The sequence below is a fragment of the Solea senegalensis genome, linkage group LG4, assembly GCF_019176455.1.
Source record: "Solea senegalensis isolate Sse05_10M linkage group LG4, IFAPA_SoseM_1, whole genome shotgun sequence".
In the NCBI taxonomy this organism is placed as follows: domain Eukaryota; kingdom Metazoa; phylum Chordata; class Actinopteri; order Pleuronectiformes; family Soleidae; genus Solea; species Solea senegalensis.
Window position 1 is genome coordinate 9929639 of NC_058024.1, and position 24185 is coordinate 9953823.

Genomic DNA, 24185 nt, shown 5'->3' on the forward strand with positions numbered 1-24185 from the left:
GATTCCTCTTTAAAGACAATCCTTGAATGAATAGATGAATGCCACCATGCTCCTTTCATCATCTGTGTCTTTACATCAAAGACATTTGAACACTATACACTATGTATGTTTTAGGTTATTAAAAAATAACAAACCAAAGGAATTACATTAGACCAGATATCTATAATTGTTGATAACTGTGGTTTAAGTACGTGACATGGATCATAAACTAGAATGCAGACGTTTTAATATTTATTGGGGAAGTTTTCTTTACTGCATTCACTGTTCTTTGAGAAGAACATACTTCCAAAAAGAAAACTCGGGAGTTCAGCGTCATAGTTTGTGCCCAGCTTTACATCAAGATTTACCTTAAATGTTGGAAAATAGCATAACAATGCGATGATATTATTCATGCGTCGAGCTAAATGGGGCTAATGCTAGGGCTAACCAGCTTTTCCTACATTAACGCCGAGCTTCTTACGCCTCATTCACCGGGTTTGTGTTCTTTCATCCTGAACAGCTGCGGACCGTTGGTCGGGCGTCGGGCGTGACATCACACGAGAAGATCTCAACGCTGATTGGCTTTCTGGCGTCGCGTTGCTATGACGTATCAAAGGCTCAAAGCACTAAAGCCAGCATAGAGTATAAAATGTGCTGTTTGCCTGGAAGTAAGTAGCAGACGAGGAGAAGCAAAGAGAATGTGTTGATGAACGAGAACCAACACAGAGTATAAAGGGTGCTGTGTGACTGGAAATAGCTAAGGAGAAGAAGCAAAGAGATTGTGTTGTTGAACCAGAACTTTTCCAGCCATGGATTCCAGCTGTAATCCTAAAATCACTATCACCAATGTGGTGGCAACCTTCAAGACCAAGTGTCCCCTCAACATGCACTTCATCGCTTCAAAGGGACACAACGTCATCTTTCAGCAACAAAGAGGGAAAGTCATGATGAAGCTTCGAAAGCCCATGATAACAGCAACCATTTCGCCCTCAGGAGGTATCGCCTGTGCTGGAGCAAAGAGTGAGGCTGATGCAAAGATGGGCGCTCGCAGAGTTGCACGCTATCTCCAAAAACTGGGCTACAAAGTGAAGTTTTCACACTTCAGAGTTGTGAATGTGCTTGCAGTTTACAGTTTTCCTTTTCATATCTGCCTCACACGCCTTGTGACAGAAAATAAACTCTCTGTGACATACGAACCGGAGCTCTTTCCTGCAGCTGCCACATACAGAGTCACAAATCCCAAAGCAACTCTCCAAGTTTACTTTACCGGTAAGATCATAGTTGCGGGACCAAATGTGCGGGATGTGACCACAGGGTTTAAGCAAGGCTACCCTCTTCTGTTGAAGTATAAGACAAACAGTGTTGAACAGAAGAAGATGACGAAGCCTGACACTAAAACAAGAAAGAGGACTGATGACATCCTTACAGTTTCAGACACAGAAATACAAGGAGAGCAAGCAGAGAAGAGAAGGTGGTTGTTGATGCAGTATAATGGAAACCAACCAGGCCAACAGTTTCTAGTAAGGATAGGTGGAAAGATTTTCAGTGTGCCGAGATGGTTGCTGGACCGCTGGGGCTGGAGAGTGATGCAGCCTAATGAGTGAGACAGAAGACAACATGAAGTGTACATTTTCAAACATACTGTCTATATGGGCTGTACATGCAAAGAGAGCTTTATTGTTACTGAATAAAATACAAATCAGAAGAGTGATATCCTGGTCAGTGTATTATTCAGAAATCTGCAACACCAAAAAGTTTATTAGTGGTTCATCTAATAATTATTTCAATTCACTATAAAATGTACAGATCATCTTATGGCTTAGATTCAGTATTTTAACTGAGGTTACTTTAAATACTTTTTTAACTTAATTCCTACACAGTACTGTACATGTACCCTCACACATTTGAAGAGAAATTAAATGAAAAAAATGCCCCCTGATGCAGGGTTAAGCTGGTCTGAGGCACTTGCAGGTTTTCTTCAGGCACCACAGCGCAGGACTACTTTTTATAGTTGATCTATAGGTATAATTTAGGTTGTGAGTCATTGGCCCTTTATCATCTAATATGCTTTATTTCTGTTTAAATTCTGTTCAAACAAAAGCATTCTTCAAACCACATTTCTTCACATTTGGCGCAAAGGTTCACTCTATTTTAAATGAAAATAAACTGAATTGATTTTGTTCAGTGGCCAAATCTATGGACAAATAATTTTCCAAATGATGTGGTTCCTAATAAATGTAATATTTAATGAGCCCATAGAAATCTAATTAGATTTGGCATGTCCACAGGTCAAGGTCACGATGGCCTCCCAAAACATTTTTGGTGTCTCTTTAACATCGAAATTCCTTTTATGGTAATTCAATATGGGCATGTTTGATATGTATAAGAAATCTGTAGTTAAACAGTTTTTTCCACTAAAAAACATTATTCGATGACTCACCTTGGTAAAAACAGCTGTACATGTACGGTTTAGCCACTGAAACCATAAAATTGGCTTATGATCAGATTAATCTTTCTTCTCTTAATCTAAGGTTGTTTAATCATAGTAAGCATCTGTAATATATTACTGCCTTCCCCTGGATTTAGATATCCTTTATTTTAACTTTTCGTCCTCAATGTGTTTGGCGTCTTTTCTTCTTCCTCACCTCCCCCAACTATTCTCTAACCTCTATGACTGGAGAGTTGATGTAGCCGTGTGTCATATAGCTTTTACTTCTGAGCAGGCATCAGCTCGTCTATGGATTGTCCCTCCTCCAGCTTCTTCTCCATCTCAATTAGCAGCTTGATTCCGTCGACCACCATCTGCACCAGCTCAACCTCAGAGAAACCCAGTCTGTCAGCGTTAGACATATCAAACACTCCGCCTACAGCATCTGTGTCCACTCCACCTGTTCCACGTTTCTGGAGCCTCAACCTCTTCAGAACCTCCTCGAAATCGGCATGTTTGCTCATGTTGGGCAGCTTCACATGCACACCTGCACGCAGACCAGTGCCCAGGTTAGATGGGCATGTGAGGATGTAGCCCAGGTGCTCATTCCACATGAAAGAATGACCCTTTTCCTTGAACAGGCTCTCGATTTGGGTGAGTCCAGTGCAGAAACGAGTGAACACCTCTTTCATGTTGCCTCCTGTCTGCATGGAGATCACACGCAGGTGGTCCTCCTCATTTACCCATACCAGGAACGTCTTGTTGTCATTGTGCCAGATGCCCCTGGCGTCGGGCCAGTCACGAGCCATTCCTGAGGCCAGCAGCAGAGGAGACACTGGCTTGTCAAACAAGAAGTGGTCATCGATGAGCTGCTGCTGCTCAGCCTCCGTCATGTTCTTCAGGGCATAGTATTTCCCTTTGAGGTCTTCACTCAGGGATGCCAGAGCTTCAATGGAGAGAGCCTCCACAGCACGCCTTTCACCTCGTGTGCAGTGTGGTGGCAGGGAGAAGGCACAGATGCTGCGTCCTGTTCGTACACGGGAGCTCAGAACATAGTTGGGGTCAAGGTCATCACCACCCTTCAAGTTGTCAGGGTTCAGATCGGTCTTGTGTTTGTCCGAGGGCTTGTATCCTCCATGTCTGTCTTCAATGATGGGGTCCAGCAGCTCCTTAAAGACTTCGTAGGTCTCCTCATCACCAGCGACGCAACCCACAGTCATGATGAAGGGGTGACCAGGATTATCAACCCCCGTCTGAATAACTTTGTCGATAGTGAAACCATTAGGTGTGGCCCGCTCTCTCAGGTTTTTGTACATGTCTAGTGTTAACACCTTGGCCATGTGGTTGTTGTGTTGACTGAGATCAGGGAACTCTTCCTCAGCAGACAGCCTCTTCAGTGACAGTGCATCCATACACTCACAGACTGTATCCACATTGTCTGCCATGATTTCAACCCCTCCTCTTTCTGAAGTTTAGATGCTCAGTCCAACCAGATTTGTTGGTTGGTTGGTTCTTATAATTTCCGGCAGGCTGTACACTGAGAAGTGTAATGCTTCCCTCCAAAGTTCTCAGAGGCAGTTTTAAGTTCTGAGCGACAGTTTGAAGTTCTCAATGAGAGTTTGAAGCTCTTAATCACACCTCAAAGGCTTTAGGGGTTTTAAAAAAGGGTTTTTAGTTTAAAGTTTAGAGGTGTTCTTAATTCATAACTTCTTAATAAAACATCAATGTTTTTTTTTTCTTTATTTGCCTTTGAAATAGAATTTGACATCACAGATGACGTCACAGATTTATCAATATAAAGCACAATCCCAGAATGGGCTCCCAAAATGGGCTTTTTCAGATAGGTCAACCTTTGGTTGATGCCAAGACATAACAGTCTATGACGTTATTCACTGTTTTCCAAACTGGGGGCAGCAGTCTCAGCTGGAAAGCTCAGACACTACTATCCCCAGTCTCTTCTATCAACTCTTTCAAAAAGATAATAAAGGAGTTGGTGAATCACTGAAATTAGTGAGTCTTAACAGCATCAGCAGATCAGCTTTACCCAAATAAAGTCTTCATGTAAAAATGCTATTATAATTAACTTGGATTTTCTGTTCTTTTGAATACACTGTTCAACTTTTGTAATAAACTCTCAAGCTACAGGCCTGAAAGCAGGCTACTATATTATTGTCCCTTATCCAGACCCTCATTGCTTTTCATACCATGGCTCATTCACGGCATTGATTTCCAATGATTGCTGAGTACATAGGATGATGGATGCGCTTCATGGTGAGTTGTCAGATGAATTAGAGATGTCCATTGTGATTGTAGCAGAGTGCAACTACTCAGCGATGAAAGCCTTGCCCTTCTCTTGCACTAATGGGGTTTTAAGTACAAGCCTTTATGGATGATAATGCAGAATAATGGTGAAAAGTCTGGGAGGGCTGAAGTCTGGCAGACACTCATGTGTCTAAGCAGCAATCTAGCAGGCAATTCACCCTCTGCCTTATGGTGTTCTGTCAGTTTAGAGTTTTAGGAGTGTCACTTAGTCGACATCAATTTTTAATCTGACCTTTATTCGTATGCTCACCTTGCACACATAACCAATTACTGCTATGGCACCCTGAGAAAATATGCTCCTAGCTCTGCCTCACTCACTCACAGTGGAGGGTCCTGCCAAGAGTCACCTCTGATGTATGTGTTAGAAATCTGTGTGTATTGTTGATTTTACAAGCATTGTCGCTGATCTTTGATGAGGGGAAACCGTTTGGATATATTCTAAGGTCCCTTTAGGGACTGCAGGGACTTGTGGGAAGATGACCTGATTTCTAATTTTCTCTTCTCCTGCCTGGGCTGTGGGCTGTGGACTAGTCACTGCTACAAACACAGAAGCCCATGAAAGGACTGTCAGAATGAGCCAACCTGGATCTATTTGGAATAATAATACTGGACATTATTTGTCAGTGGTGATGGATGTCATTATCTCTGAATAGAATCAGGTAAGTGAAAATGAAGCTCTCCTCCACTAAAGATACACCTTGTGTAAAATGTGTGCATGCTGGATTATGTTTGCAACCTTGAGCCTACATCACTGTAATCTTTTAAAATGTAATTTCTTGCATTCAGATCCTTTTCAAATGTGCCCCAATAACTTTGTAAAGGTACATTAGTATTTTCAAGAATTTGACCTGGATCTGTTAATAGAAATATGTGGATTAAAAATGTCCAGTGAGGCAAAGATGTGCGTAGTGTGACAGCGTCATCATCAGGTCAGATGATCAGTTATTTTAGGGCCAAAAATAAGGTCGCTTTGCAAGCTTCCCCTTGAAAGAGTATTTTCCTGCTATCACTGAAACTGTCACACTGTCAACCGATTTGCTGATTTTGATATAATATTAAAATGTTTAATTCACAAAAATAAACTACCATAGCAATGGTTAACAGTTCATTTTAATATATATGCATAATTTGATATCAATATAATCAATATGCAATGATTATAATATATAAACACACAACATAAAACTAACGTAAAAAAATGATTAATGTATACAAATAAAAATATATCTCAATAGAACCTTACTGTTTTATTAACAGATTCATGTATATGCATTGTTATATCATCAGTGTTGTATATGAATGATACAAAGGAAGCTGAGCTAATGTTTAATATTTACATGCACTTTGATATGGCATGCAGTTTTAAGCAATCATATATTTGTGAATTTACTTGTTTTATGTCTTATATTAAAGGCTGCTTCTATGTTCAATGAAGCACTTTGAGTTTACTTGTCTTTAAAAAGTGCTCTACCACTAAATTTGATTTGTCTTGCTAACTGCCTTTTCATCCCTCAGGTGCACAGCCATGGCAAACCTGCAGCAGGAATACCCCGGGGTTCTTCTGGGAATCCTGGAGGAACTGGCTAACATGCGCCAGTGGCTGACGTTCCAGGACCTTTGTCGTATGGTCAGCACCCGGTTTGACCTAGAGCATCTAGTTGAGCTCAGGAGTTTGCTGTTTGCTGCTGCCAGTCGGGACCCCTGTTTCCCAGCCACTCTCTTCAGAGACCGGGTTTCTGCCAGAGGCCAGGGACTCTCACCCATAGGCGTCGCTGCTGATATTGTGACAATCTTCAATCTGATCCAAATGACGGGTGGGGCTCCCGATGACAATCAGCAAATGAGAGCTCAGACAGTCCTCCCAGTCGACCATTCCTCAAGCTCAAGTCTTCCTGGAATCCACCAGCTGAACATTTCTGGTCGAGAAAGAGCACGTGCCCACTCAGATTCTGGAGGTAGGCTTATTGACCAGCACTTGCTGATTCCAAAATCTAATTACTCAGCCCGCAAGCGAGGAAGTCTTCCTCCTGATCCCATCTCCCTTGTGTCCTCCCCTCCAATCAGGGCAAGGGCTGTGTCTTTCGACTTGCCTCACACAACACTCTTGTACTCAAGTAGTCAAATTCCCAACGAGGTCATGAAGAACATCTACCTGCCATTGGAGACGGACAGTGAGTCTAGTGGAGATTCTACACACGCGGAGGTATTTGAAGCTGAAGAGGCATCAGCTGTTGACCAGAAGAGAAGCATCTTTAGGAAGGACTTCCATAACCAGCCACCTCTGATTCCACAGGTAACTGTGAACAGTGAGTCTCCAAGTCCCAATAGGCTACAGACAAGCTTTGACAATCACAGCTTTGGAATGATCCCAAATCCTTACCCTTCACCAACCGCAGTGCACCAGATACCAGAGAAGCGGACAAAACACGAAAGTCTTGATGACCTGCAAGACTCAACTTATTTTGGACCTGGGTCAGTTCCAGATTGGTCCCCTCGACACCTCCAGCCTCCAAAGACACAGAAACCAATCTGGAGCAACAAGAGTCACAGTCTAGAAGACCGGATAGGCATTGGCAGTGTTGGGATGGAATCACAAAGGGGACAACTTCCAAGACGATCAACACCTGCTTTGGGGTCCACTGGAGGTGAGAGTGCAGATAGTGGTTTGCCAAGTGGAGGAGATGTAAAGGCTCAGGGAACCCAGACAGACCCACCAGACCCCCGACGTCTCCGTAGCCTGGTCCACGCTGATCGCCTCTCCTTCATGACCTCTTTGGATGACCCTGAGTTTGGTGAGGATGACATCAGTGCCATTTTTCGTTTCTTAGATGACATAAGCATGTGTGGTTCTACGGGAGTCCTGCACCCCAGTGAAGGAACAGGGACTATCAACCAGGACACCCCAGAGGCCAGACGTGGCCGTCTGGGTCAACTCCAAAGGCTTTTTCATTCTTTGGAAAGCAGTGACGATGGGTTAAAGGCCAGTGTCTGTAAGCTGTTGCTCCGTATGAGCCAGATAGAAAGACAACTGGAATCACTAAATGATGTAAAGGCTGAGATTTCCCAGGTGCTATCTGCTCTGCAGAGACTGGATGAAAAGATCCAGCAGCCTGTGAGTGCCGCTGAACAAAGCAGCAGCGGGCGATGGCTGGAGCCGCTCAGTGGCGTTTCCTCCTTTATGAGCCACCCTGTAACTCCATCTGAGTCATCAGAGCCACAACCTCTGTCAGTGTCTGGGCATCTGTTTCCCGGGACCAGCTCTAGTAGTCTGGAGTGGAGCAGATGGAACACTCCCGGAGAGCAAACAGAGAACAGCAAAGGTCAAGCGGAATCTAAAGGCGGAAAAGAAGGGAAGAAAGATGCATCATCTCGCCGTGCCTCCAAAACACAGCCTGAAGAGAAAGGTGTCTCTGATTCCAAACAACTGAATGTTTCTAACTCTGCAAGAGACTGGACAGTGTCATTCTCTAAAAATAAAGATGGAAAAGGCTCTCATGGAAAAGCGGAACAGGTAGGGTAACTTTACATAATATATAATATAATATGTGCACCATGTGTGTGTTGAAGCTGTAAAAACAAAATTGTGTTTGCATGGCCTATAGCCAGGTCTGTGGTTAATGTGTCGATACATGTGATTGTACTTTGTTGATGATCTATTCAGGATGCTTTGTGGTATGTGGGTTTAAACATTTACAGTATGGCTAGGCTGAAAAGAAACAGCTTTTCAAATGACGATGCATGTTTAGTGAAGTTGGAATTAATACTGCAAACGTTGCCTCATATAACTGCAACATTTTAAAATAGTTGTGCATTTGGCCTAATTTCCCTCCAGGCAGATCAGTCAAGCAGCACAACTAACCTACTCTCCCAGAAAAAGTCCTCCAGTCTGGTGGAACAAGTTTTTAACTCATCCCTGTTCCGCCACAAAGACAGCAGTCTGACAGGTGGACTGAGCTCTGGGAAGATCATGGACACTAGACTGGCTGAGGGGAGGGGAAGGCCCATCTGGACTGTGGATGACAGAGAGGCACGGATCTCCCCTCTGGACATACAGGTAGGTTGTTGACTTTTAAAGGGCTGCAATTTAATATTTAACTACAGTTCTGTTTAATAATGACTAAACAGACTACATCCCTGTGTTCATAGTAAGTTTTTTTTAGGAAGAACTGGCTTATCATTCATGCTTGCTGCAGGAAAGTGGGGCTTGTAAAATACACCTTACTACCCAAGATTATAGTGTGGAGGAGTTTACATTATTTGAAAGGGTTGGATCAGTCATTATGATAAAATAGCCCTCTCAAAAAAAGTTAAATATCACCTGGTTAGTAATAAAGTTTTTTGGTGTTTATTTAATTTGGATGTGTGCACACTTTCTAAGAAACTCCCAGAGACTGGGTTAAATTTTTATTCAGTCTTGATGTATCTGAGCCTCATGAGGTTTGCCTTCATTTTCCACCTCTGCCAAAGAAACCCTCAATTCACCTGTCAGCTATAAGAAATTGATGATTGTGTCAATAAAAAAAAACAGAGACTGCAGCTAAAGTTAGCTGTGGTGCAAACTGGGATTTGTTTTCTGCCATAATTGCATTCATTTAGTCTCATTTATGTGTTTTCACTGATACGTACATGAAGTGAAGGTAATTCTGTTATCATACATAGATATCTCCTGGAAATGTCTGGTTTACCTATTAGACAGAAAATTTGTGCTCAAATTTTCTCCCGTCACAAATTATATTTCCATTTGTGTTGCAATATTTTGTCATTTTTAAAAAGTGGGCACCCTTGTAAAAGTTTCCCATGTACTGTATTTCCTAACTCAGGGCCAGGAGTCTCTGAACCCTAACAACATGGAGTTCTGGATGGACGACATCTACACTCCAGGCTACGATGCTCTCCTCAGGCGTAAAGAGGCTGACCAGCGCCGGGCCAAGGCCTGCAAGCTAATTGCACTTATTGCCACTGCAGTGGGTATCATTCTCATCGTTGTCATTGCTATTTGCACCGTTCGCTCGTGAAGACAATCACAGATGATCCACATCTTCGTTTTTTTTTGGTATCTTATTTTATTTGATTTAACATTTATGTTCAGCAGCTATGCTCTGTATCCTGGAACTTGCACATCACTCTCACCGAGATGAACGAGAGTGTGACTTTTCTCTGCATGCTGCATCACTATCCATGATAACAAAAACAAGAACAGTAGTTATAACAAAGAGTAAGTCAGAGTAATCTGTTTTTTTTTTACACTATTTACAGTCAAATATTTAACAATTTATGTTCAGGTCACTGTACAAAAAAAGGAAGTCCTTAGAGATCATTTAAAATAATTCCATAACAACTCTGAGAGATTAATACTGAGCCAATGAAAACTCTCAATTTCATGTTCTTTTCTGATTTCATCCATCCATCCATCCATTTTCTACTGCTTTATCCTTCACATGATCGTTGCAGGGGGGTGCTGTGTCAATCTCAGCTGACATAGGGCGACAGGCGGGGGTCACACCCTGGGGACACATATAGACAAACAACCATTCACCCTCACTCTCACACCTATGGTCAATTTAGAGTGTCCAATTTACCTAATCCCCAAATGACATGTTTTTGGACTGTGGGAGGAAACCGGAGAACCCACACACGGGGAGAACATGCAAACTCCAAGCAGAAAGACCCTTGTTCCAACACACCAACCGTGTGGCCCTTCCTTATTTCATGTGCTCTTTTTTTTTTCTTATCAAAGCAACACTGTTACTGTAGCATTGTGAAGCTTCAGCCATGAGCACTGCCTGACTCTTTTTTGCTGTTCCACTACAGGGCTTAAATTCCTCCACTGTAAAATAATAGTTTTATCAGTACATAAGAGTTTTACATGTACAGTTTATAAAACAGTAATGGATTCTGTCGACTTTTTATTTTCATTTTCTTTTTGTTTGAATGGCCGTGTGCTTCCCCTAAGTAACAACACATACAGTAGTACTCAAGCTTCAATCAATAATGAAACAATATTTTTATAGATTTCCCCCCCATTTTTCAAGCAGAGAAAAAAAACATGAGCTGTTTAATCCACCCTCGAGAATGTGTTTGTGTTGTGGAGCAGCATGTTTACCAAGTGTCAGGTTTCAAGAAATGGAATATTAAAATGCTGTTGTTGTTGTTGACGATGATGATGATGTTTTAGCCCTGGAGGACAGAGGGAGCCCTTTACAGGAAACCCTCTCTAAGTAGGAGATTCCACTTGTAATTCAATTGATGGAATGTTTGGAGTGCACCTATGCACATTATGTTTTCACTATATACTCTCTTAGCCAGAGCTTTTTTTTTCATGTACATGCAGACTCACTTAGCACCAACAGATTCATCTAACCTCCTTTCACAGGTGGTGAAAGCAGTTTTTGCCAGTGGTTGAGACATTCCATTTTCTAAAAAAACAAAACATCCTTTTAACGCAGAAAAAAAAAACATTTTATTCACACTGCAGTTTGGTGCCAGTCTATAAAATTCATACATAGAGACGAACTACACTATTTACATCTGTGAAACATGATAGAATCCAGCACAGTAATATGCCACAGCACATAACCGATGTAACACTTAGGCTCCGTTTCTGCTGATACTGTGGTATATTGATCTCTAAGGTACAGCTGTAATGTAAAGCGCGAGGTCAAATATCACTAACCACTGCCTCAAAATGACCAATTAAATTCAACTAATGTTAATTACAGGGCTTCTGCTGTGTCGGACTGCATTATAATTTGTATCATGTCGTGTGCCGTCTTCCTCCACATTGATCGGTGTGGATGATTAAGTTTGGACTCAACAAATAATAAGCTTTTTCTTTTCTCAATGTATACACCAAAGTGCACTGAATGTCAGATTGAGCCTGTATTGTTTTGTGAGACCCTTAAACTTAACTTTGCTTTCTGTACAAAACATGCACAGGATGTATAGAGAGCGTGTTCTGCTTCACTGCATCTTCCTAAGTAGATGTATATCTGCCAAGTGTTCCCCATGAGGCTGTTTGTGGATCCATTAACCTTCCAGTGGTGCCACTGACTGACTAACCCCGTACTCAGCACAATCTGCAGGTGCTTCCTCTGAAACTTCAGTGCATGAAAGCCTCTTGATACTTTTTTTTTTTCATTACTGAAATGTGGACCCTGTTATTGCAACATCCATGCACCTTTTAAACAGACAACTGAAAATCTGTGAACTCATTCTTCAGGTAAACAAAAGCAGCACGTGAATTAAATAAAAGGTGCCGGTATATACACAGTACCCAATTTACTGGTGCACAAAGCTTTGTAAGATTGTGAGGATGTGTGTTGACTCATGCTGCCTGTCTAAATAAACTTGAGAAAATGGTAACATACCATTTAAAGTGTCAGATCTGATTTGCATAAAACATGTACTTTAAAAAAAAGAAAAGAAAAGGATCTTACACATTTTGTTTTGTGCTTTTCTCTTGGTAAAGAGCTTGGTTTGTTATACGTGGAGATCGCAGTGATGGCTCACAGTTTGAAAAGGAGCAAACTGCAACTGGTGTAAAAAAAAACTGAGTTATGGCAGTTAAATTATCTGTGACTGGAGGAAATGTACATATATATGGAGATGAATAATTGATGAAGACAGAGAGCTCATATTGACTGACAGATCCTATTATCTCAGATCAACTCGAAAAGACCAGGGGTATTCAGAACACACACGTGCGCACACACACACACACATCAGACAGACGATGCATTGAAATTTTGGACACAAATCAGTTACAGTCTGTCATTGAGATTATCATTAAATAAGTAAAATGTTGTCTCAGCTCATAAATGTAAATTGAATTGCAATTAAAACGACAGGACACAGCTACCTTCTGTTTCAGGAGATCTCATTGATGTTTACACTGATCATGTAAAATGCACTACTGCAGAGCCACAGTTCTGAGTACTGAGTGCAAGAGTACACAAGCTTCTTCTGGTGGTACTTTGAGGAAAATCAGAAATAGTGTTCTACTGAATATAGATGTGAGCAGAGCAGAGTTGAGGGAAGTTGACCAGAGTGCGTAGAAAATGAAACAAATAACAAAAAAATAATAATAATTAGAGTCAAATTATCTCTTGCTCCATCTTAATCTAATTTCACTATACCAGTGTGTGAAGTATATGTGAGGAAGAGGAGCATGATGAAAGAGCAAATGATCTTATTGGGAATAAATCTGCCTCATGTGAGTCTGTAGCTGACTTTGAATTTTAACATTGGTGATAATGGTGTTACTAAGAGCTATTTTCTCAGGTGGTTATTGGTATAAAACTGAACCACCGCTATAGAGAGTATTTTCATTCACACTTAAGTAAAGTTAACTTTATTTCCACAGCAGGGGGTTGACCAAAGTGCTTTACAAGGTAAAAAGGTACAACAAGAACATAAAACACAAATAGAAAAATATTTAAATAGTATAATATAGCAAAGCTGCAAATCAAGTAAGATCTGTCTGGATAAACTATTGTAATTTCAAAGGGAAGGACAGAAAGAAGAGATAAGTCTTTAAAGTAATTTTAAATGTTCTATAATGGGGGTAGATTTATTCTGAAAGGGTAAGCATTTCCATAACTTGGAGGCAGCCACTAAGAAGGCTTGACTGCCCTGGGTTTCGAGCAAGAGCTGCTATGACAGGTAACATGGTGCCAGTCCACTAAAAGCTGTATAAATCAAGAAAAAAATGTTGAGATCAATCATAAAATCAACAGGAAAGTAGTGGAGGGAGAACAACACAGGTGTGATGTGGTCCTGGTTCTTTTCACCAGTCAGTGGCTGAGCAGCAGGAGCAGCAGTTATTTAGGCTGATGCACTTCGACCAAAATTGCTTATTTATTACTGTGCAAAAACATAGGGTACATAAATCATCATGAATCAGGTTTAGCAGATGAAGCGCAGACAAAAACCTCCACTGATTCTGACCCAGAACTCAGACAGATTACTGTCTAAGATCATGTCTTTATGCAGAGAAATAAATATACCAGATGATCATTACGGTCATGATTATGATGTATGAATGTGTTATGGAAGTCATCCATAATGTAATGCTTGGACAACCTCCAGAGTCATTAAATGGTTAGGTAGCAATTCATTAACTAATAATGAATTAGATAATAGAGTGAGACAGAGATTAATAATGTCATTAACATATTATTAATATTTAGTTTCATTAAAAAAATATATGCACAAAAGATTGTTTCAACTGACAAACATTTTGCATACATTTCTGTTTAAATCATATGTAAAATTAAACTTTATTTCAACAACTCTGTATGTCTGCAACAATTGGATCCAATTCAGTGTTATATACTGTAGCTTCAATAATACACATATGATACACACCAAGTGGGCTTCACCCATATGAGGCATGTCTGTCGTAATTAATAAACTAAAATTAAAGCCTAAATTATGAAACATTTCAGTAAATTAAATATACATGAAGATGGTTGTGACATTCACAACATCTATTTATTTAAATAAATATTATGTCAATATTAAAATAACTAAAAACTGGACTTCATTTACACATTCATTTTTGCTAATTTGTATATTTAGATCATATTTAGATTATCCTTTCCAACAATAATTCAAATTACAAGCACCAAGAGAGCCAGTGTACATCATGTCACAGTGCAACTCTTTAGCAGCTGATCTTTTGGGGATGACATGTGACCAAGGCTGATTTTCTATCCCAGTCCATTTCTGGCCATAAATAATACATGATAAAACTGAAGCTGCGGGTAAGGGTTAGGCCCAGACTTTGGACATGCCTGATCTAAGATAAGATAAAATAAGACTTTATTAATCCCACAATGGGGAAATTCAGTCGTTGCCTCAACATGAAGGCAGTAACAATGTGAAAAAACTGAAAGACAGTAACAATTATATAATAATAAATATATTACAATTTATATATACATACTATACACAAACAGAAAAAATATATATACAATTTCTAATCTACATGGTATTGATAATCTCGCTGCAGTTGCATATCAGAATGTGTAGGGGGCGATAGAGCACCCGTGCTTCTGCCAAAACACACACAGCGAGGAAGAAAACCGGCGCTGGTTTTGAACTTTGAAGAAGAATGTGAAAACTTTATCAGGCAGGTGTGGCTCTGCTGCTGTTACTGGTGCTACTGCTGCTGAGAAAGGGCAGAAAGTAAACCGACCAACCTCTGCGTTAACACCGAATGGTGTAACATTACGCGTAAGCTGTGGTTTTCACTGGGGAATTATTGCACAGGTGAGTGTTTACCAGTTTCTTATTTACCAACGGTAACAATGGGAAGCTTAGTCATGTCAACACTTGCACGGGGATGCTAATGTTAGCCTGCTTGTAGCTTCATTACGGGCGTAGACACGTTACAACGGGCGAAACACTGATTTAGTCAACACATCTGTACATGTTGGTTAAAACAAAGTAGTAGCAGCGTCATGCGCGACGGTTAAAAACGTATTACTTTCACTTATGTGACCCGAAAAGCCTGTAAATGATAATCTAATGTAGCTGTCGTGCTCAGTCAGAGCTAACGGCGATATAACACATGCATAACACCGATATTATCCTCATGTTCTCCTCTTTAACACAACTTTAGCTCTAGTTACGGACGAGGACACCATGGAGTCGTCTGTTGTGAACCCGTACAACCAGTTCCAGAGTCTCAGAGCTCAGGCGGACTGTCTGAATGAGGGCATTGAACCACGTAAGTTGTTTCCACACGTTGTTTTGGTATTTGCCACCGCGTTTGAAGCCTGCCACTGAAACAATGGGGCTTTTCAATGGGTGAAACTAGGGCTTAGCGATTTGGGGAAATCTCTATTGATATGATTTGCATTCGCACAAGGTACCAATGAAAACTGTATGAAAATATAAAGATATTAACTGTAAACATCTTTACATCAGGAATGCACTATCAGGGTTGTATTATAGCTTATGCCAGTCTGAAGAAATCAGAGCATCTGACAGCCAAATGATGCAGATTTTATTTGGCCCGTGTGTTTGGCTGTCTCTGTCTGATCAAACAAAAGTTTAATTAAAGAAAAACGAATGCAAAAGTTGCTTAACTTCGACAAATATTGATTGAACAACACTTATGCTCTGTCTCTCCAATCTGCACTTTGTGACTGCACTGCAGTGCATTTAAATACATTTAAAAAAAATCAGCTATATATTAAATACAGAAAACAATAATTCAAAAACTAACTCTTGAAAGAAAAGTTTTAGTGCACTTTGCAGCATTTATCAAATTCAGTGCAAACAATGTAAACTAAGTGTAAACTAAACTTGAGCATGGATCTTCTCTGTGTGTTTTTCATTCAGTTTTAATCTAAAAATGTTTTAAGGGCCACAGTGAATTATTAACCACAGAGGATGAATGCAGGAACAGTGCTGTAAAGTCTGATGAGGCCTTTGTTCAATAAAAATTTCCATGTCAATAGTCCAGATAATGCAGCTCATTTCCATTTTAACCAACAGGAAAGCACTATAATTGATTTGCTCTCTTAACAGCAGAGCACTCTTTTCTTTGACCCGGTTCAGACCTGGTATTAACATCCATGCCAAGTGATACAATCATGAGTGGACACTGGACAGCACTTAGTACAGATCTGAACACACCCATTGCATCCTGAATGTGTTCTCAAATTCGATCATATAAAACCACAAAGTCAGACTTGTTGAAAACATGTGAACTTCTATTCCGATCACATTTTGGTCACAGGAGATGCAGAGCAGACAGAGCACAATTTAATGCCAGATGTAAGCAGGCTTACTGTCCACTTGTAAATAGATCACTCGGGACAGATGTTAAAACCAGGCCTGAAAGTGGCTTGTGTTTTGCTCTGTGCTGAGATAATTTGCATAATTCCCTCTGAATTAAGGGGTTATTGGGACCAAATCCACATAAGGAGCGGGGGTTAATATGCCCAGCAGCAGTAACATTGCGTTTTTTTCAGAGTTCCTTCAGATGGCGATAAACTTTGAGGAGTGTCGCAAGAAGTGGATGCGGGCAAGCGATGAGCTGGTTTCTTGTAAAGAGATGCTGACTAAAGCAGAGACTGAGCGAGGAGCCCTGGACGTCAAACTGAAGCACGCCCGCAACCAGGTGGACGTTGAGATTCGCCGGCGTCAAAAGGCTGAGATGGTCTATGAGAAGCTGGTATGTAAAATGGGTTACACAGCCTCACATTTAGGTGCATTAATAAGTCATTTTTGGTAAAACTCTCATTGTATAAATCCGCATTACACTTATTGAAACATGAACTCATGGGTAAATTTGTGTTTATCTGCTCTGCTGTTCCATTTGCTGGTTGGTGGGTGTAAAAGGAACGCCAGCTACAGCTGATTAAGGACCTGCTGATATCGGACAACAACGCTAACAGTATCAACTTGAGCGAGGAGCAGCGTTCTGCCCTGGCCTTCCTCAGTGCCCACTCCCAGGCAGCGCAGGCTGCTAAAGTCAACCTCAATTCAAGCCGAAGGTCAGAGCCTCATATCTGTTGCTGTGTATGAGCTTCCAGTTATCATAGGTTGTGTTTCCATCATGGTACAGTTTGGTTTGGTACTACAGGTACAGTTTGGAACAGCCAAGTCCTGGGTCAGGTTTGCTTTTCGACTGAGAGCAGTACCGTTACTAGGTGGGTGGGGTGTGGGCTGTGCCCGATGGCGGACTGGTGCGATGACATGCACAACACAACAGACAACAATGGAGAACATCCTGCAGATTTTTTTTTCCCTGCTTGATTTGTCACGATTGCAAGGGAATTATGTTTTTCTGTTGCCCAATCAGCTGACTGTTGTGGTTGGAGCCGGGGTAACTGCACCGTACCATTTTACTCCAATGGCACCCCAAGCGAAAGGAAAATGGAACCGTTGGGGCCAGTTATTGTGGTACTATTCCTAATTGAAACGCAAAAATGTATTCTCTTTTTAATTTTACAGGTTAACAACAATCGATGAATCTGCATCTTTGCTGTCAGACATTAGCTATGACCAAACAGATGACTCGCTGGTAAAATCTTAAGCATTTACCTGAATATTGCTAAAGAGCTGATTTTAGGAAACAGACTCCAATAATGCGTGATCTGGTAAATATTCTTATTGAACCTCTCCTGTAGGACTGGGATTCATCTGTAATGAAGACTGTGAGACTGAGGAAACGGCAGAAACGGGTGAGTAATGTCTGAAGTTGCTTGCATTAATAACAATGTAATCTTCACCAATGTGTTTTTTTTTCCGGCTTAGTCATTATTTTGTGTTCACCTGTATTTATCTTGCTGTTATTCTATGAGAACATGTTTTTGGATTTAAATTTACAGCGTTCCTCCAGAAAACTCTGTGACGGTCCCCCACAGGCTGTGAAGAAAACTCGCTCTACTGGACGCATATCAGATAGGGTAATGCTGACCTCTACTGCTAAATGCACTAAAAGCATTAACATAACAGAAACAAGAGAAACTGAATTGCTACCATGTCCTTTTATTTATTAAACCAAGTAAAATATGCACATCTACTGAAAAGAGTATTATATTAAATATCTTTCTTTCTTCTTTTTTTGTTTTTTAAAATAATTCAGATAAATGAGTCTGTTGTGGCCAAAACTACTATCACTGTGCCTGTAAACGGTGTTGCTGTTCAGGCGGTCTCTACCATTGAAACTGTGCCTTACTGGACAAGCAGCAGAAAGAAAAGTGGTGAGAATATTAAAGATTTAAAAAAAAAATCTTATAACGACAAATTCACAAAATTGTGACTATATTAGTTTGTCAGTTGGACCTTTTTTCCTTTGATTTACTAATGAGTGATTATGTCTACAGTTGCTCCAAGCTGGGCTGATACAACCACTACTGACCAATCAGAGACTGCCAGTGAGGCTCCCAGCACATCAGTTTCAGATTTCCCTCACCAATTTCAAACTCCCAAAGCTAAAGGAGGAAAGAAACACCATTTCGTTCCCAAAACAGTAAGACCTCACTACTGTGAAGGTTAAGTGATTCATACTGACGTGTAAGTCGACATTGACTAAACACACTTTGCTCCTCTCTATCCCAAGGTGATCCGGTCTGAATTCTGTGTGCCATGTGGCAGAAGAACAAAGTTTGGCAAGGTTTTCCTTCGCTGTCAGGATTGCAGGGTCGTGGCCCATCCAGAATGTCGCGAGCGTTGCCCCTTGCCCTGTAATCCAACAGTTCCCAGCACTCCCATCACAAACACGGAGGTACATCTATCTCACTTAACTTTACTCTTCTTCATACGTTTTCTTTTACATACATGTTACCTACATACAAACGTGTGTGTGTGTTGTGTGTGTTGTGTGTGTTGTGTGTAAAGGCCACCTTGGCTGATTTTGCTCCAGCCACCTCCCCAAAGATCCCAGCTTTGGTTATCTGCTGCATTAAGGAGATTGAGCACAGAGGCCTAAATGAGGTGAGACAGACTAAATCAAAGTTGTTGTTTATTATTCACCTTCAAATCAATGTTCTGAACCTTTTCCTTGGTACACTAGAACAGGTAATCCCTTCTCTAATTGCTTGTCTTGTTCAGCAGTAATACAGTATCATAGGTAGCCAGACAGTGAGTTGGCTTTGTCTTTCCTTTGCTGCAGGTTGGCCTGTACAGAATCTCTGGCCAGGAGCGCATGGTAAAGGAGCTGAAGGAGAAGCTGATTAGAGGAAAGGTTCTACCTCAGCTTAACAAAGTCGAAGACATCAACGTGGTCACAGGTGTCCTCAAAGACTTCCTGAGAAACCTCCCAGAGCCGCTGCTCACCTTCCACCTTAACAAAGCTTTCATGGAAGCAGCTGGTGAGTTGCAGACACTTGCAGAATCTTATCTTCAACTTTCTCTCTCCCAGCACCTTTTTCTGTCTTCATTACTTAACAAATAAATGACTTTGATAGAGGAAACTGTGATTTACGGACAATAACTGGTGTTTATGTCTTGGTAGAAATCCAGGATGACGGCAACAGTCTGGCCATGATGTACCAGGCCATTAGTGAGTTGCCTCAACCCAACCGAGACACTCTGGCCTGCCTGATGATTCACCTGCAGAAGTAATTTTCATAACATTTCAGAAAGCTTTTATTTAAGCCTGTTTCCATGCCAAACGGAAGCTCTTACATTTCTGCTCTGCAGGTCACACTGCGCCGTTGAAAGGACTGCGTGAAATTTAATTTCCCATTCTTTCTTTCCCCAGAGTGTCACATAGTGTGGCTACCAAAATGGATGTGAACAACCTGGCCAGAGTCTTTGGCCCAACCCTCGTGGGTCATGCTGTTTCTGACCCAGACCCCATGACCATCCTGCATGACACAAGCAGACAACCAAGGGTAAAGTGAATCGGTTCCAGAACAATGTCTTTGTTATATATATAATATTTTTTTCATCAAAGATTGTGGCTGCAACTAACCATTATTAACTTGATCCATTTACCTGTCAGTTGTTTGATCCAGAAAATGTTAGCTGGTAATTTAGTAGTGGACTTTTCTAGAGCTGCAACTAATGATTATTTTCATCGATTAATCTGTCGATTATTTTCTCGATTAATCGTTTGCTCCATAAAATATTAGAAAACCTTAAAAAAATCCTGGAAATGATGTTCTCAAATGTCTTATGTTCAGAAACAAAAAATGATTCACTTTTAATGATTTTTTTGTTATCCAGAGCAAAGAAATGGAGAAAATACTTTTATAAGAAGCTCAAACCGATAATCAAATCGATTATAAAAAATAGTTGTTCATTTAGTAATTGATTAATAATCGATTCATTGATTAATTGTTTCAGCTAGACTTTTCATCAATTCATTATCATAAGCTCTATGTTGATTCTGTCTCTTAAGGTGATCGAGCGCCTGCTCAGTATTTCAGCACACTATTGGAGTCAGTTCGCCTCTCCAGATATCGCTGCCATGGAAAATGATCACCAGTTTGAAACTCCAGAACACAAAGGTAAAATAATGAAGGCTACATTGAAGTAGACATGAACTTTACAAGCATGGGATTAAGACATTTGTTTTGGTTCTTGGAAGACGGGATAGAAACGAGATTTAAACCACTAACTGTCTGTATATATATGGTGCCACTTGATTATAATGAACATAATTGATCTTTAGTGAGCATCCTGGGACCCGTGACCACTCCAGAGCGCCAGATGATGTCAAAAACACCTTCCTCCAGCTCACTGTCCAAGCGCATGATGCAGACCCTCTCCAGCACCACCATGTAAGTTCACTCACATTCTCGCAGTTTAGCTTTAGCCACAATAATGTCAACCAGTTAACCGTTTTTTTTTTTAAATCAGGGATGTCAGTCAAGTACTGACTGTACACGCCCACACTATCCTGAGAATCTAATTTAATCAAAATACAAGTGAAAACACCTGTGTGGGGCTTAAATACTGTACATCTTAAATATCCTGCTTGTAATAATTAATGGTGAGACAGTAGTGCGACAAACTCATCCCATGTCCGTCGGGCGACTGCGGTGCACTTTTTATTCCATAGTGTTTTTAAAACTCCCTCCACACTCTGTCATTTCCTCTTTCCTCATTGTTTAGGATTCTTCAGAGTTTGCAAAATACGTTTCTGCTTCGTCACCTCTAATTGTGCCATTAGTGTTTTCTATTGTCCTTTGTATATGATACATAAAGATTCAAATATTTCTATCTGCCTCTCCCTTCCAACACCCTCTTTAGATTTGGGAGCAAGGGCAAAGCAACAGCTGCTTCCAACCGTCAGGGGACCTTTTTCTCTTCTCCACAACTGGTGTAATGAAGGATTAAAGAAAAAAAAAGAAAAGATGAACCTATATTTTACTTTTGGGTTACTTATTGCAAAAAACGAATTTCTATTCACATAATCATGTGGGAAAACTACTGTGCAATTTTTTTTCTAGCATGCAAGTTTTTTTATTATTGTAATTTGTTAATCACGTGTTTTAACAAAAAGACATTTATAACTAGTCCTATTTTCCTATTTTTTTTACGATGCTTTTTTCTATATCTTGAGTACTAATGATGCAGTTTTGACCAAAACTGCTCAAATCTGTGTTTGTGAGGGGTTTAACCAAGCATGCTGAACCAACTGAAGAATCCATACTATCACTTGGCATTGAAGTTCTTTAGCTATGTGGCCATTGGTGTGTATCCATCTTTGAACCTGTGGTTGTAACTGCAGCAACACCGATGAGTGTGATACACAAAAAGTCAGTTCTATTATTGGCCAGTGTCTTTTTTCCCCTTATTGTTTTTTCTGATGTGACATTTTCTTTTATATGTGAGTGTGTTGATTGTGTGGTGTTGCATAACAATCATGACTTGTCTACTTTAACAATGCTGCAAAGTTAACACTGATGCTGATGGGAATGTTGTTGCTTTTTTTGCACTGTGTGTTTTGTTTGTTAACAATCTTAAGTATTTTTCTACCTGGGAATATTTGCCACTAGAGGCTGCTGTTGCACCACTTTTAATATGCAAACATCAACCAATGATATACTGTCTATTATGCACATGACTAAGATTCTGCTTTTTTATTGTTTTAGTCTTTAGCAGATCATGAGGGATACTTTAATTTGATCTAACCTTCAAAGGCTCACACATCTATGTGGTCAAAACAGGACTTTAATTATTGTTAAAACTGATTTACATGTCACTGTTTAGAGTTTGTATCCACTGTAGTTTTGCTATTTATTCCTAAGAAGTGAAGAATATGTCTTGTGTCACTTTTACAAACTCCAGATTTTATCGTGATGACCAAACTGGTACAGATTTTATCTGAGGGGGAGATGTTCATACCTTCTCACGGTATTTAACTAAAGCCAAATCTCGCTGATTTTGTGCGGCAGTGCCAAAAAAAAGAATTTGTAGTCCTTTTAACACTGCTCTTTGTATTATTTGTATTTTATACATTTATACAACTATATATGATCCTGTTTCTTTAATGACATGTCGTGAAACTGACTTTAAAGATTTTGTGGCCAGAATATTATATTCTGTCTCGGTTTATATGAGATCACAAAAGTCCACAGTTGAGATAAAAGAAATTTAACCTCAGAACATAGCTTTGTCTTTGTGGGTGTTGTTCATGCATGAGCTTGAAATGTGGTGCAAGGACACGTGGATGTGTGATTTTTGTGATATGTATCTTATTGTCAGAATCCTGCCAATACACAGGCCAAGTCTTTACGTAGCTGGAAATATTAATTCATCTTCATTTTAAAGGTCTATTGTAGATGTTGACCACTGTTAAAGATCCCGAGTGGAGGAGCAAACGCATGACGCCTGTAATTCCAAAGCTGACAGAGCATTGAATGATAATGTAATTTGGCTCATTGTTCAAACAGTCATTACAGCTATTTCCATAATCTACTGGGCAGAGTGAGCAGGCGATGAGGTCCAAAATTATTATGAATTAATGCAGGGATCATTTATTCTTCTCATTGTTATTTCACGAACACGTACTGTCGCGATAGCGAAGCTCTGGCTGAACCCACTGACACACATTTTATATGGCCTCATTCAACACTGAGCCTCTGCAACACATTAAGTCCTCTGAGATGCAAACACAGCTGTTTGGGGGGAGAGAAATGAAAATATAGTGTGCAGAGTTCATCCAAATTAGTTTATTCCTGCTTCCTCTCTGTCTCGCCAACTTGCAGAGGAGAGTCTCTGAAAATGTTTGAATTTCAAATCAACATTAATAGTTCATTAGCCTGAAATAAGGTCTCCTGTGTGTCGATCTGTCCTCTCATCGGGGGGGATTGTGTGTTTATGCTGTACGATGCGGCATATGCTCAGAGGCTGCAGACATCAAACAGCTGGCTGTGTACAGTGTGTCTCTGTAGCTCCATATTCCAGCATGCCCCAGTGTGTAGTGATACTGCTCCACTCTGCTGTGGGACCAGTGAGGGCCAAATGAGTAACTATTCCAATTAAGAGCTCTTAAATAAATTACAATGCAAGCTAATAAACACACAACAACAACAACAGCACTATTTAATTCCTCTATTTATACAGTGGACGTCAGCCGCTGATACCAAAGGAAACAACAGTACAATTGCAATCTCTGGAAGCAGAGCACAATCAATACATTATTCAGTTTCAGAAGGTTTAGTTATCGCCGGTATTGACGGATTGGAAATATGATCCATACGTCGGCACGTTGTGTGCGTCTGCAGTGCTGCCAGTTTGAGGTCAGAGCCAATAATGTCAGCGCCTCACAGATGTCAACTCAATAACTGCCAGTCAAATCCACCCATCTGATCATGTTCCTGATCCTGATCAATATGTTTGTTAAAGTAGGAAACCATGTTAACTACGAGACAAATGATTTTCACGTCTTATTCGACGACTTTGACCCATAAAATATGCACAATACAATACACTTAAATATACATAGAATTAAACCTCCATGGAAATGTTTTAAATCGCAGTT

At 40.4% G+C, this 24185-nt stretch overlaps 4 protein-coding genes across 4 annotated transcripts; 3 read left to right on the forward strand and 1 right to left on the reverse strand.

Moving 5' to 3' along the window:
• The first annotated feature begins 627 nt into the window (after positions 1–627).
• Positions 628–1724, forward strand: LOC122768561 (TATA box-binding protein-like 1). Its single transcript, XM_044024642.1, has one exon. The coding sequence runs from the start codon at positions 789–791 to the stop codon at positions 1581–1583; it is 795 nt and encodes a 264-aa protein (XP_043880577.1). The 5' UTR covers positions 628–788; the 3' UTR covers positions 1584–1724.
• A 964-nt stretch (positions 1725–2688) lies between these two features.
• On the reverse strand, positions 2689–3852 carry LOC122768533 (creatine kinase, testis isozyme-like). The gene has a single exon (XM_044024595.1). The coding sequence runs from the start codon at positions 3850–3852 to the stop codon at positions 2689–2691; it is 1164 nt and encodes a 387-aa protein (XP_043880530.1).
• Positions 3853–6254: 2402 nt separating this feature from the next.
• On the forward strand, positions 6255–10168 carry LOC122768634 (major intrinsically disordered Notch2-binding receptor 1-like). The gene is made up of 3 exons (XM_044024761.1): positions 6255–8240; positions 8562–8783; positions 9550–10168. The coding sequence occupies exons 1-3, from the start codon at positions 6255–6257 to the stop codon at positions 9742–9744; spliced, it is 2403 nt and encodes an 800-aa protein (XP_043880696.1). The 3' UTR covers positions 9745–10168.
• Positions 10169–14837: 4669 nt separating this feature from the next.
• On the forward strand, positions 14838–22811 carry LOC122767601 (rac GTPase-activating protein 1-like). Its single transcript, XM_044022977.1, has 17 exons — positions 14838–15001; positions 15354–15461; positions 16714–16916; positions 17084–17238; positions 17699–17768; positions 17875–17928; positions 18076–18153; positions 18333–18450; positions 18574–18719; positions 18810–18974; positions 19088–19183; positions 19362–19560; positions 19704–19809; positions 19953–20085; positions 20595–20703; positions 20868–20976; positions 21449–22811. Exons 2-17 carry the CDS (start codon positions 15377–15379, stop codon positions 21522–21524), a joined length of 1902 nt encoding a protein of 633 aa, XP_043878912.1. The 5' UTR covers positions 14838–15001; positions 15354–15376; the 3' UTR covers positions 21525–22811.
• Positions 22812–24185: the final 1374 nt, after the last annotated feature.